This window comes from Perna viridis, chromosome 1, assembly GCF_037379345.1.
Source record: "Perna viridis isolate PV_CMFRI_1.1 ecotype Kerala chromosome 1, ASM3737934v1, whole genome shotgun sequence".
Classification (NCBI taxonomy): Eukaryota; Metazoa; Mollusca; class Bivalvia; order Mytilida; family Mytilidae; genus Perna; species Perna viridis.
In genome coordinates, this window is record NC_142445.1 from 26,088,996 (window position 1) to 26,101,882 (window position 12,887).

The following is a 12,887-nucleotide window of genomic DNA, read 5'->3' on the forward strand; positions in this document are numbered from 1 at the left end:
CTATGATGATGTTCAGGGTAAAAAGTTGATCTTCTTTTGATTAGATGATAATCACCTGATGAACATCCTTAGGTAGTTAACTGGACATTTGACAAAGCAGGGATTCAAATTAGTCATGTTAGTGTAGGTCTATGGTCCGGGACCCTCCATTTCTGATCCAGGGCATTTTAAATTCCTGGGCATTGAATAATCTCTAATGAGGACCTTGGCTTTGGTTTACGTCAGGTGGACTTTTGATTTGAAATCTAAAAAAGGTCCTGGACCTTCCATCCTTAAAAGCAAGTTTGAACCCAGGGAGGAGATTTAAACTTTCTGTGAGATATAAATTAAAATACCTAGATGGAATGATTGAAGGTTTAAATCTATGTTTAATCATCCAGTTATAACTACCTAAGATATTTCATCAGTTTAATAGTCAATCAATCAATCAATGGAAAACCAACTCTATCCCTTAAAGTTAACTATTTAACTTGCTGTAAAAGAAATTTATTAATTCAATTTATTTGAAGATTATTTTGAATAAGTTGATATTTGTAAGAATGGCATTACATTGAGATGCTAATTTTCAGTAAAGTTTCACATTATCAAAATATCTAGCAGTTCCCAATTTAATTTTATTCAGTTTGAATTTACACATATGCATATATATATTTTAAATGTATGGCAAAGCTTCCTTATCCAACATTTGGTCACTCCTTACAGTGACTGTTAATAATTTATTTGCGTGACCAGCTAGGCTTAAATATATATTTTTGTGGTATTGGATGTTGTAAATAAAGGACTTTATTTTAAATTTTTTATGACAGTGGTACATATGGCAGCATGTATATCTCTAGGTTGGTGAAAGTATGTACCGTAACCTCACTTGTAAGTTAAAAGTTGATACTGATGTGTAATATGATAATTATGTTTTTTTTTTCTTAATATGAAAATTGCTCAAGTAGTTGTCCACTTTATTATGCCAATTTGTCCTGTGTACTGGTTTAGTTAAAATGAAAAATGGAAGAGAAAGAAACAAATAGAGTGCATAGAGGGGTAGGGGGATAATTTGTTGGGGAATAAAATGACTTTGGTTATTTATTAGAGGTGATGGTCACCGAATTCCTCAGTGCTTCATACAGTTACTTTCAGTACACAAAACTTACCCAGATTAGTTTGTAAAGTTTAATAATGAAAGTTGAAACTTTGTGCAGATAGTTATAGAATACTTTATGTAATCAAATGTAGTATATGTGATGTCAAACAAAATTATTTTGAATGCATTAAGCCATGCAAAATGTTTCAGTACCTTGTTGTATTGGGGTGGGGGGGGGTCATTGCTGATTATCTTAAGTATAAATAGGTATGATTTTGTTTGAATGTTAGGAACAGAAATTTAAACAAGTAATAAAAAATTGAGGTATTATTATTTTTTTCATGCCTCTTCAATGTATTCTTGCTATGTGTCTGAAATTTTTTGATACATAGAATTTTTATTTGATTTTAGAACTCAATAAGTATCTACAGCTATTGTTTTTTTTTTTTAATTAAAATGTTAAGCAATGTACAAGCAAAACAAAAGGAAAAAATATAGAGCTTTTATTTTTACTGACCAAACAACACTTTATTTTCAATAAATAATATGAAGTTTCCATAAGTGACTCAAATGTGTATTACTACTTACATGTAGGATATCCAGCTGAACTGGTGTGGAAATTTAAAGATGTGCATAAATTTCTGTAGGCATGCATGAATCTAGTAGTAGGAAAAATCTGCTCACAAGTTTTAGATCAGCAATTTAGATCAGTCTTTAATATCAGATCTGCTATGATTTCTGCATGTTAGTAAGATGGTTGTCAACTTTGACAATTATGTCAGTACTATTGAGCCCCGTGCAGGTCCGGGTGTTAAAAGAATAGGTCTGCAGCAGCGCTAAGCTTGTCGTAAAAGGCGACTAAATAGTGCTCAGAAACCTAGCCGGGGGCTAGGCGCTCTGCCCACAGAGCAACTGGGATGTGTGCCCCAGGTGGTGGAATGGGGTACCCCTGGCGTGTTACATGCTGGGGTTGTCAGGCTATAATACGGAAAACCTGACCGCAAACCATAGTGGTGCACCGTGTAGGGAAAGATGCCACGTTCCTCGCACGTTAAAGAACCCTGCTGTGGTATTCGATAGGAGTAGGAACCTTTGCGCTCCGCCACAGGAGGCTAAATTGCCCGACCTTACCCATGCCCCTTTTTCCAGTGGCAATCAAAATTTGTCGACCCTATTATCCTTGTGACCCATCCTTTTTTTTTCATTTCATGTTCATTTTATCATCCATTTCATGTTCATTGTCTGAATATAGCTGAAATATTGCTGCTCGGACGTTACACCCCAACAAACAAACAAACAAACAGTACTATTGAGATCATATGATAAACTTTGCTCTGTGGATGTTTATTAGTTTTTGGTAATGAGAAGCCAGATCTTGGCTTATCTGAGAAGAAGTATTTAAAAAAAAGTTTCTACTTCTCTTAACTACATTATTTCAAATAAAAAAAAGATATGTAAGGAGGTAGACATAGGGTAAGGGACATAAGTCTTGAAATCAGTGGTATGTTTGTATCACATTCAATTACACCAAAGTCTATCAAGCTTTCCTTTGAAACAGACTGAAATCAATCCAAGTTACTTTGATGCTTATATGAGATTGATGTAAAATGCTGATTACAAAAGTTTCAATGATTTGCAAGAGTTGTGTCCCTTACCCTAGGTCTACCTTCATAAGCCTTGGATATCCAGAATTGTGAAATAATTTACAGGTTAGGAAAAAAATTAGGAAGCAGGTATTTAGTTGTGGGGTGGGGGAGGAGTGGGAGACGAGATGGTAAGAAACCTTAAGCTTAACCAGCCACGCTTAATTATTTCAAATATATACCTGGTATAAATCCATTTGCTCAAGGACCACAAGGCTGCCTTTAAGTGTCCTTATAATAAGTATCCTAATTTATCCTATCAAGGCTTAATTGAATTGCTCCATTTTTCCTGTATGTGCAATTTTTCCACAAAACCTTTCAGGATTTTCCCCAGGATCAGTTTTAAAGATTAATGTATATTACATATGCATATGTATTTCAACAGATAATAAAGATAGATACCGGACTTTGCATGATGAATGCCTTGATAAATGAGCTTTCTAAACTGGAGTGTTTTTAGCCTCATGTATATTGCTTTTCAGATAGAATATTTCAGGGCTGAAAGTGACATGTAATACTCATTTGTTTCCAATGAAAACTAATCATCATAAAGATGTGAAAGTATTACTTCATAGTCTGAATAGTTTTTGTATTGGGGACTTTTCTCTATTGTTGAAACAAAATAAACTAATAAATATCTGTGAACGATCTTTATTTTCACATTTATCAGGTTTAAGGCAAGGAGATACTATGATATCTTGGTGATAATCGAAATCTACTTAGTATTGTCCAAGACAAATAGATTTTCAATAAATCTGAACTTTCAATATATCTTCTTATTGTTGACAAAAGGGAATATATATTAATTCATTGGAAAGCCAAAAGGCTTTAATTTTCGAATCTTTTCATCATGTATCACACAGTTTGTATTGGAAACCTTTATCCTTACTTGAATTTGATGTTTAATAATTCTATACTGCATATTGATTATATACTGATAATGCTAGATTTTTAAGTAAAATTTGATTTTTAGATTGTAACTTTTCAGTCATTCATGTTCTTAAAAGGAATTTGTATAAGGGAAAAGACATTGTTAATTTTTAAATTGAAACATTCAGTTACAGATTGTGAAATAGAATTGGAATCGATGGATTTGTTCAGTAAGTAATTTTCTTTCCTTTCATTTTTCTTTCTCTAGCCTTCTCCAGAAATGTACCATATGGCATACCAGCATTACAATACTTATCTGAAGAATATGTGTTACAGGTATAGTGATTTTAGATACTGTAAATTCTGAACTGAATTACAAATGCAATACATTGTAATTATAACTTTTTAACTCTATTGCTGTGGTTTATTACACAGAATCACAAAAGCTAAATTTCATATTTTTTATTGATATTACGAAATTGCAATAATAATTATTATAGGTGATGCATGCAATAATTTCTTAATTTACAGTATTTAGTTTTTAACATTAAAAAAAATATTTTATTTAACTTTGCAAAGGATATACCCCGTCCAACACACAACACCCCCCCCCCCCCCAAAAAAAAAAAGAAAAAATGTTGCAAAATCTAAAATATTACCAGTAGTGCACAGTACCCGTTATCATTGTTTAAACATTTTTAGGAGATGACTATATTTATTTGTTTTAAAATTTGGACATTTTCATTCTTTAAACATGGATTATTCTGTACTATAGGATTAAACACTGTTTTTCCAGAATTTATCAATGTGCAATATTGGACTATTTATATCAGATGAAAGTCCAGAGGATTTTTTCGTCAGGTTCCTGAGTAATTGGTCCAATTTTACACATTGATAAATTCTAGAAAACATGCAGTATTTCATCATCATTATTCCTGTTCCAACTATCTGAAATAAAGTTATTGTTTTTTTATCTAAGTGAAATTGACATTTGAAATTTACATTGCAAATGGCAGCATTTGACTGACAATGTGACATGGTTGTCAATTTCAAAATTCAAATTAAATAGGGCTACTGATAACCATATTCTTTCAAAAATGCAATGACAAAAATGAATGGAATAAATCAGATAATACTGTTTCATGCCTTTAATTGGCTCAATCTTTTGTCAAAGGAATGGAATTAACACAGTTGTAAAAACTATCATTGCAGAGGTCATTAAATGGGGACAACCAGTCATATTGCATGAAAAAAACATATGCTAATTAGAATGGAATAATAGGATAGGGTATAATAAAGTTACTCATATAAGTGGTAATAAAAAATTATGAATTGACTGTATGTGATTCTCAATATTTTATGTATAAGGTAAAGCTAAAAATGGAAACAAAACTAAAACAAAAATACACAACATAGTAGAAACACACATATATACAAAATATATAGAGTGTATTTCGAGAACTACTTAGTATGACCGAAATTACTCCTTCAGGATGGTACCAAGTCTGAAATTAAATTGTTAGCCAGCCAGCCAGCCTCTAACAATGCTGGATTTTGATTAATTGGTCATAGGCAGATCCATGATTTAAGATGAGAATAGGCATAAAAAAATACTTGCCAAGCTAAGCAAGAGATGCATTTTTGGGTTAGAATTAAGTGTAATAAAGGATGAAGATTTCATGCACAAAAAAAAAAGGTTTCGGTGTATAAAACTGTGGCAGAAGGTATGTTCAATTCATAATGTGGGGTATAAACCATAGTTTGATAACCACTGTATATTTCCACCATTGTAGAGCCTGGTTACAGTACTATCTCAATAAAAAGCTGAAGAAAACCAAAGTTTCTGGAAAGATGCTGAAGGCAGCAAATCACCATTCACAACGACTGATGAAGGAACACTTTGTGGTTTGGAAGGTAGGATCAATTAAGGTGTTCTAAGAAAAATTAAACTTCTAATACGTAGGACAGGCCATTGAGTTAGTAGTCTAATGGTATGTGTAGTTTGAAATTGCCGTTCGTACGAATTTTTAACATTTTTATTTGTCTATAAATGAGTGATCGAACGTCTCTAGATCGCTACTGACGCTGGCTAGTCTACGTGTAGACGAAAAGGGGAGCAGCGTAAGCAGAAGCCTTCCTCTGCCAGTACATAGCCTCTACACTACCAAGACTCCTTCAATTTGCCTCCCCGAGGTAACACACGGTAACTTGGGTCTAGTACTCTAGGCTAACATGAAGGGGATCTCGGAGTAACAAGGACCCTAGAGGTGTAGAGTGCAGGCCCACCGGCGCGTGGAACACGCCCTGGCTCTCACCAACCTTGCCCCACCTATGGGTTAAATAGATCGCTGCCTTGTGATGGACTGTTGAGTCAAAGGCTACGGGAGACAACCCAGACAGAAAACGATGGTCAGACTGGGATCAAACCTTTGAAAGGGAACCTGTCTAGGAGAGGAAACTCTGATGTAAAACCCGGCTAGAAAGGAGTCGTCACCCATGGTAGGGAACCTATCTAGGAGAGCTGACTCTGATACAAAAGCATGTGAGGGGCTTGCTGACCACCACATTAAAATAAAGCTGAAGCTAGAGGGCCAACCCCCCACTAGTGGATACAAATGGTTACAGAAACGATTACAGTAAAAGTCATTCCTCGGACTCGTCAACGACTAGAGAAAGAGGACCAAACCAAACATCGAGGACAGCAAATGACGCGAAAGCTGATGAAGTTGTTCTCACCAAAACAACAAACAACCATAGGCACTTGGAATGTTAGAACAATGTATCAAAGTGGCAAAAGCTTGCAAATTGCGAACGAAATGGATAGATACAATATCGAAATTCTAGGACTCAGCGAAGTAAGATGGAATACAGCTGGAATGACAACACTATCTTCAGGTCATACGGTCATATTCTCAGGAAATCCAAATGAAGACGACATACATGACAAAGGCGTGGGATTCATGCTTACAAAGAAAGCCAAGAAATCGTTTTTGGAGTGGAATCCAATATCTGCAAGAGTGATATCAGCTAGATTTGACACTCGATTCCAGAAAACAACATTTATACAGGTGTATGCACCAACAAACACCGCAGACGAAGATGATAAAAATGACTTCTACAACTTATTACAATCAGTTGTTGATGCCGTTCCTAAAAGAGACATCCTTATCATCTTAGGAGATCTGAATGCCAAAGTAGGTGATGACAGAGGAGGTAGAGAAAGGGAGATAGGACCACATGGAATAGGGCAAATGAATGAGAACGGAGAGATGTTTGCTGACTTTTGCGCTATAAACAGTCTAGTAATTGGCGGTACTTGGTTTCCACATAAATCTTGTCATAAAACCACCTGGATTTCACCATCTGGAGACACTGAAAACCAAATAGACCACATAACAATAAGCCATCGATGGAGATCTTCATTACAAGATGTACGAACAAAACGTGGAGCAGATGCAGCATCAGATCACCACCTTGTAATTGGAAAAATTAAACTCAAGCTTTTAACAACAAAGAAAAGAGAGACCACAAAAAGGAAGTTTAATGTTGAGAAGTTTAAAGATCAGAAAGTGAAAGAAAACTTCCAAATTACACTCAGGAACAGATTTAGTACTTTACTAGATCTTGACAACGAAGAAATGAACAATGATATTGATGACATCTGGAACTCAACAAAGACAGCCATTCTGGAAGCATGCGAAGAAACAGTTGGTTTCATTCAAGTGAAAAGAAAGAAATGGATGTCAGATCAAACATGGGATACAATATCTGAAAGAAGGGAAATAAAAGAAAAGTTGATGAGTGCCAAAACCAGACAGCAAAAGAAAAACCTGCAAGACCTTTACAGCGCAAAAGACAGAGAAGTGAAGAAAAGCTGTAAAAGAGATCAAAGAAACCATGCTGAAAAGTTAGCAGTAGAAGCTGAAAAAGCCTGCTTAAAAGGAGACATCAAAACATTGTATAACATCACAAGACAACTCAGTGGAAAGATCTCTCAAAATGAAAATTTACCAGTCAAAGATAAAAACAACAATACCCTCACAAAGCTAGAAGACCAGCTTGACAGATGGAAAGAACACTTTAGTGAGGTATTGAACAGACCACCACCAACAAATCCCCCAATACTTGAAGAAGGTCCAACACTTAACATAGAGACTGACAAAATTACCGAAAATGAAGTAAGAAAAGCCCTAAAACATCTTAAGAATGGGAAAGCAGCGGGAATCGATGGCATACCACCAGAAGCCCTCAAGTCCATGAATGACACTACCATTCAATATCTTCTTGGGCTATTAAACCAGATATGGGAAAAAGAAAAAATTCCAAAAGACTGGCAAAAGGGACTCTTGGTAAAACTACCTAAAAAGGGGGACAAATCCAATTGCAACAACTGGAGAGGAATAACTCTTTTGTCCATTCCTAGTAAAATCCTATGCAGTATAATCTTACAAAGAATGAAAGAAGAGATTGATAGCAAGCTGAGAGATGAACAAGCTGGATTTAGACAAGAACGATCATGTGTCGACCAGATTGCAACACTCAGAATAATTATTGAGCAAACCATCGAATGGCAGTCATCCCTATATCTAAACTTTATTGACTTCCAGAAAGCATTTGACAGCATAGATCATCAGGTCTTGTGGAACATTCTAGGACACTATGGGATTCCTCCAAAGATTATTTCCATGATTAAGTTACTGTATGAAGAATTCTCTTGTCAGGTCATACATGCTGGTACATTGACGGATCCTTTTCCTGTAACAACTGGCGTAAGGCAAGGATGCATTCTCTCTCCCCTTCTCTTTCTCATAGTCATCGACTGGATAGCAACAACAGCTTACAACGACTCTCATGGTATACAATGGACACTAACATCTCGTCTAGAAGACCTCGAATTTGCAGACGACATATGCACACTATCGCATCGTCTTCAAGATTCCCAACACCAGGTCAACCATCTCGAAGAAACAGCTAAAAGAACAGGATTGTATATCAACACAGCCAAAACCAAAGCCATGAGAATCCAACAAAACCAGATGGATCCAATATTGGTAAATAACCAACAGATAGAGAATGTAGATAAATTTACGTACCTTGGAAGTGTCATGAGTACAACTGGAGGCACTGACAAAGATGTACAAGCCAGAAAGATGAAAGCATTACAGGCTTTTTCCATTCTAAAGCCAGTATGGAAAAGTAGAACACTGAGAACGACTACTAAGATCAAAATTTTCAACAGCAATGTTAAGTCTGTCCTGTTATATGGTTGCGAGACCTGGAGAGAAACAGAAAACACCATGAAATCTATACAAGTCTTTGTTAACAAGTGCCTAAGAAATGTACTGAATATCAGATGGCCAGAAAAAATAACAAACAAGAAACTCTGGCAAAGAACAAAACAACAACCAATAGAAAACACCATTCGAACCCGAAAATGGAAATGGATTGGTCATACTTTAAGGAAGAACAATAAAAACACTACAAAGCAAGCTTTAGATTGGAATCCCCAAGGGCAAAGAAAAAGAGGAAGACCAAAGAACACCTGGAGGAGGGGTTTGAACTCTGAACTGAAGAGAGTAGGACTAACGTGGAAGAATTGTAACACCATCGCCCAAAACTGAAGCGAATGGAGAGAAACTGTAGTCGTCCTATGTCCACCCATGGACGAAATGGAATAAATCAATCAAATCATAAATGAGAAAAAGCCTATACTGTTGTAAATATATGAAGGTTTGAACTAAATTTTTGTAAATAATTCATTTTTTTTTATGAATTTACAATGATTCATGACCTGAAAAAAATGTAAAAATGTTCACTGATGTTTTGCCTTAATATGGAAAATTTAGAATTTTTTTTTTGTGAAAACTTCATTCTGTTGGAATATCACAGATTTTGAGATTCTCCAATACACTGTGTAGGACAAGGCCCTCTCTGACTTACTGTAAATGTGTTAAATTTTGTGGTTGATAAATTTTCACTGATTCTTTCAATTGAACATATTTGCAGTTTTAAAAAAATTAACAGTTTACAGTGTAAAAATGTATTTTGCAAGTTCTACTTTTACACTTATCTGTCTACCATGGAAATGACTAAGACTCCTTAGCTGGATGTTTTTCCTTTACAATTCTTTTATTTTTTTTGTAGGAGTGGTTGAGATACAGAAAAGGCTGTCAAGCTAGTAAGTAAGGGGAAAAATGGCTTTTTTAAAAAAAATTTTTTATTAGTTTTCAGCCAATATCTTGAAAACTATGATAGATAGAAAGAAAGTTTCAATTGCCAAAATGATCCTTATGGTAAGTCCTACCAAAGTCTTTTTAAGTCAAAATTGTTGGACAACTTCTTGTTAAATTTATTGCCCTTGAAAGACAGAATTCAACTAGGCTCCTGGAAGCCTCTTGTTTGCCTTCTGAATTTGTCAGTCATTTTCATCTTTTTTTCTTTTGAAATTCAAATACTTTGGATGTTAGATCATTTGTTAGTTACAAATTTCAACAGATATTTTTCAAATATAAAAATCTTTCTTTTGAACTGATAAACATGATTTAAGTCCCTTGAAAACTTTACACTTCAGTGTTTTTCCAAGTTGTACAGAAGGTTTGGCATCTTGCTATTGCCAGAGTTATCTTTAATGAGTGGAGAATCACTACAGAACAAGCCAAGAATCAACGGGAATATTTCGAGGTATTTATCAGAAAGTTTTCTCCTACCTTTGAGTTTATAGATGTGTTGAATCACAGAGTTAGAAATTTGATTTAGAAACCATTTCGTGTAGAGTGTTGTAGTCCTATAAGGTTTAGTTACATGGTTTATGTGTGTAATTATATAGATATTTTTTCTTATTTTTGTTGCATTTAAATGTATTTATGGATATTTATTGCCTGTAAAAAAATTTCAGATTTTAGTAGAAAATGCAGTTGACCTACTAGTTATAATGAACATTTTAATGTATATTATTTTGGCATATAGAACTTTGTGTGACATGTGAAAAGGACCATAAAAATATAAGCTGTCTTAGTGATTTATTTTCTTAATTTTTTTGTCATTTTAAACATTTATACAAACTTGCTCCGACTAGAATTTTTAACCCACGGCCAAGATCTCGCTTATAAGTCGGAACCCCTCTGAGCAACCCCAAAATTACTCCCCAAAAATTTGACTTATACAAATTGATTTCAGATTGTTAACCACAATTCTTTTCCCCTTCTTTGTAACATATTGAAGTTGAGAAAATTGTTGTACAATTTGAATTTTTTAGCATGTTTTAAAAGTGTGCAGGTTTTCTCCTGTCAGGTTTTCTAGTGGTTGATATTGGATTCATTTAGCTTGGATTATACTTGGGGAATGTTTGGAGATTCAAATCAAAATTCAATACTGTAGCTTTGATGGGGCTTTCTATTATAATTTAAAAAATATCACCCTTTAATGGGTTGGTTTTAGTCAGCTTTATTTTATTATCTTGTATAATGTATTTGTATAAATAGTAAAATGCTAATGTAGGTAAATTTTCTAGTGAAATGCTTACAACAAGGTATTGCAAAAATTGTCATAAAAAGAGCTTTCCTTTGATACTTTATTAGGTGCATTTTTTGATATTATGAAGGGACTAACTGCAGATGTTTTGCTCAACAGGGGTTCAAATTTGTGTTGGTTTAAGGACAATTTCTGACCTATGACCTTTGAAATTTCATTAATCTTTGTCCTGGACTAACCCTTTAATTGACACTTTATACTGGTTTTGTTTTATATTTATCAAATCTCAAACTGAGACTTTTCTAAAATTCTTGAGTTTGTCTTTAAGGCTTCTATTTTAAGTAATTTGATTAGTAGAAATTTGAGTTGACGAAGAATTTGAAGAAATTCTCAATTTGAGATTCTTTACAAAACTAGGGTCATGACCTTCAACTCTTGATAGGTTTGAACCCCTGCACTGTTTAAAAAAAACAAACCTGAAATACATTGAAACCTGTCTAAACTGAATCCCTTCAGACTGTAGAATTTATTTCATTTAGACGAGTGGTTGGTTATCCCGAGGTTCAAAATACATTTAAACTGACACAATTGGAATCCAGGAATTGTCTGGTTTAGACAGGTTTTTGGTTTATTCAGGATTTGGTCAATACAGGTTTCAATTTTAAATCATAACTTTATCACATGTTGATATCCATATTCATTATGTAATTAGTGTTGTGTAATATTGGTTTATTTTCATACAGAACAAACTGGTTAGTAAGGAACATCTTATGGCAAAGGGTTTCTGCTGTTTTAACCTCTGTAGTGAGGGTAGGGGTAACACTGTTGGGGGAAACACAAAGGGGCGGGTTAACACAGGGGTTAGAGTGCTGCTCTTTGTTGTTTTTTTGTTCTCGTCTTTTCTTAATTCTTGTTTGTTAATTCTTGTTCTCTTAATTGAATTTTTCATGTTGAAAATTTATGTCTTTAATTGAGCAATTTCAGATGAAATTCTTTAATATGTTAAATAACTCCATTGATAATTTTTAGATTTAAAATTTCTCCACTCATTTTCAAATTTCACATGACCTCTTTACATAACTAGTTGTCTGTCTACCTATTTACTTACATTATGTAGTGTGGTAGAAATAATAACTTTCTTACTTAAATCAAAATCACCACTATTGCATACTAAAAATGTTTTTGAAATAAAGCCTCTGAGCTTAAATTATCAAATTACTTTTAGAATTATTTAACTGCAAAAAATATACAGTCCTATAATGATATGGCTGTGTCATCCATGTTTGTCGTTTGTATCAACATTGTCTATGTCCTTGTTGTCTATGGACACTTGGTTTCTTGTGCAATAACTTAAGGTAGACCTAGGGTAAGGCACATAACGCTTGAAATCAGTGATATGCTTGTATCATATTCAGTATCACCAAAGCCTATCAATCTTTCATTTGAAGTGGAATGAAATCAGTCTAAGTCATTTTGATGCTTACATGAGATTGATGTATAATGCTGAATACAAACATTCCAGTGATTTGTAAGAGTTGTGACTCTTACCCTAGGTCTACTTCATTAAGTATTAAATGTGTTCATCTTTTTAAAATTCTACCACAAGGGTAATAACCACAAAAGGAAGGTTTGTATCATTTTGGGGGGTTGTGACCTCAACCAGTTTTGAATTAATGGCCAAAAAGTGGCCATAGCAAGCATTATATTTACTAAATAACTACAGTAAAAGCATGTGGAAGGTTATGATATTGCTCCACAATTTCGATACATGTAAGTCAAATTCGGATTGATTTTTAGGGGTTAAATTTGAATGTGTAGGAGTGAGGGAC

General features: G+C 34.3%; 1 protein-coding gene across 5 annotated transcripts in view; it reads left to right on the top strand.

Moving 5' to 3' along the window:
- The window catches only part of LOC148627975 (F-box and leucine-rich repeat protein 13-like), a 40,922-nt gene that overhangs the window by 8,024 nt on the left and 20,011 nt on the right, over positions 1 to 12,887 (top strand). For all 5 annotated transcript variants that reach the window (XM_088582551.1, XM_088582529.1, XM_088582538.1 and 2 more), the window contains 4 exons: positions 3,857 to 3,924; positions 5,382 to 5,502; positions 9,733 to 9,766; positions 10,160 to 10,269. In XM_088582551.1, coding sequence (XP_088438677.1) covers positions 3,857 to 3,924; positions 5,382 to 5,502; positions 9,733 to 9,766; positions 10,160 to 10,269 — 333 coding nt within the window. The remainder of the gene's footprint in view (positions 1 to 3,856; positions 3,925 to 5,381; positions 5,503 to 9,732; positions 9,767 to 10,159; positions 10,270 to 12,887) is intronic.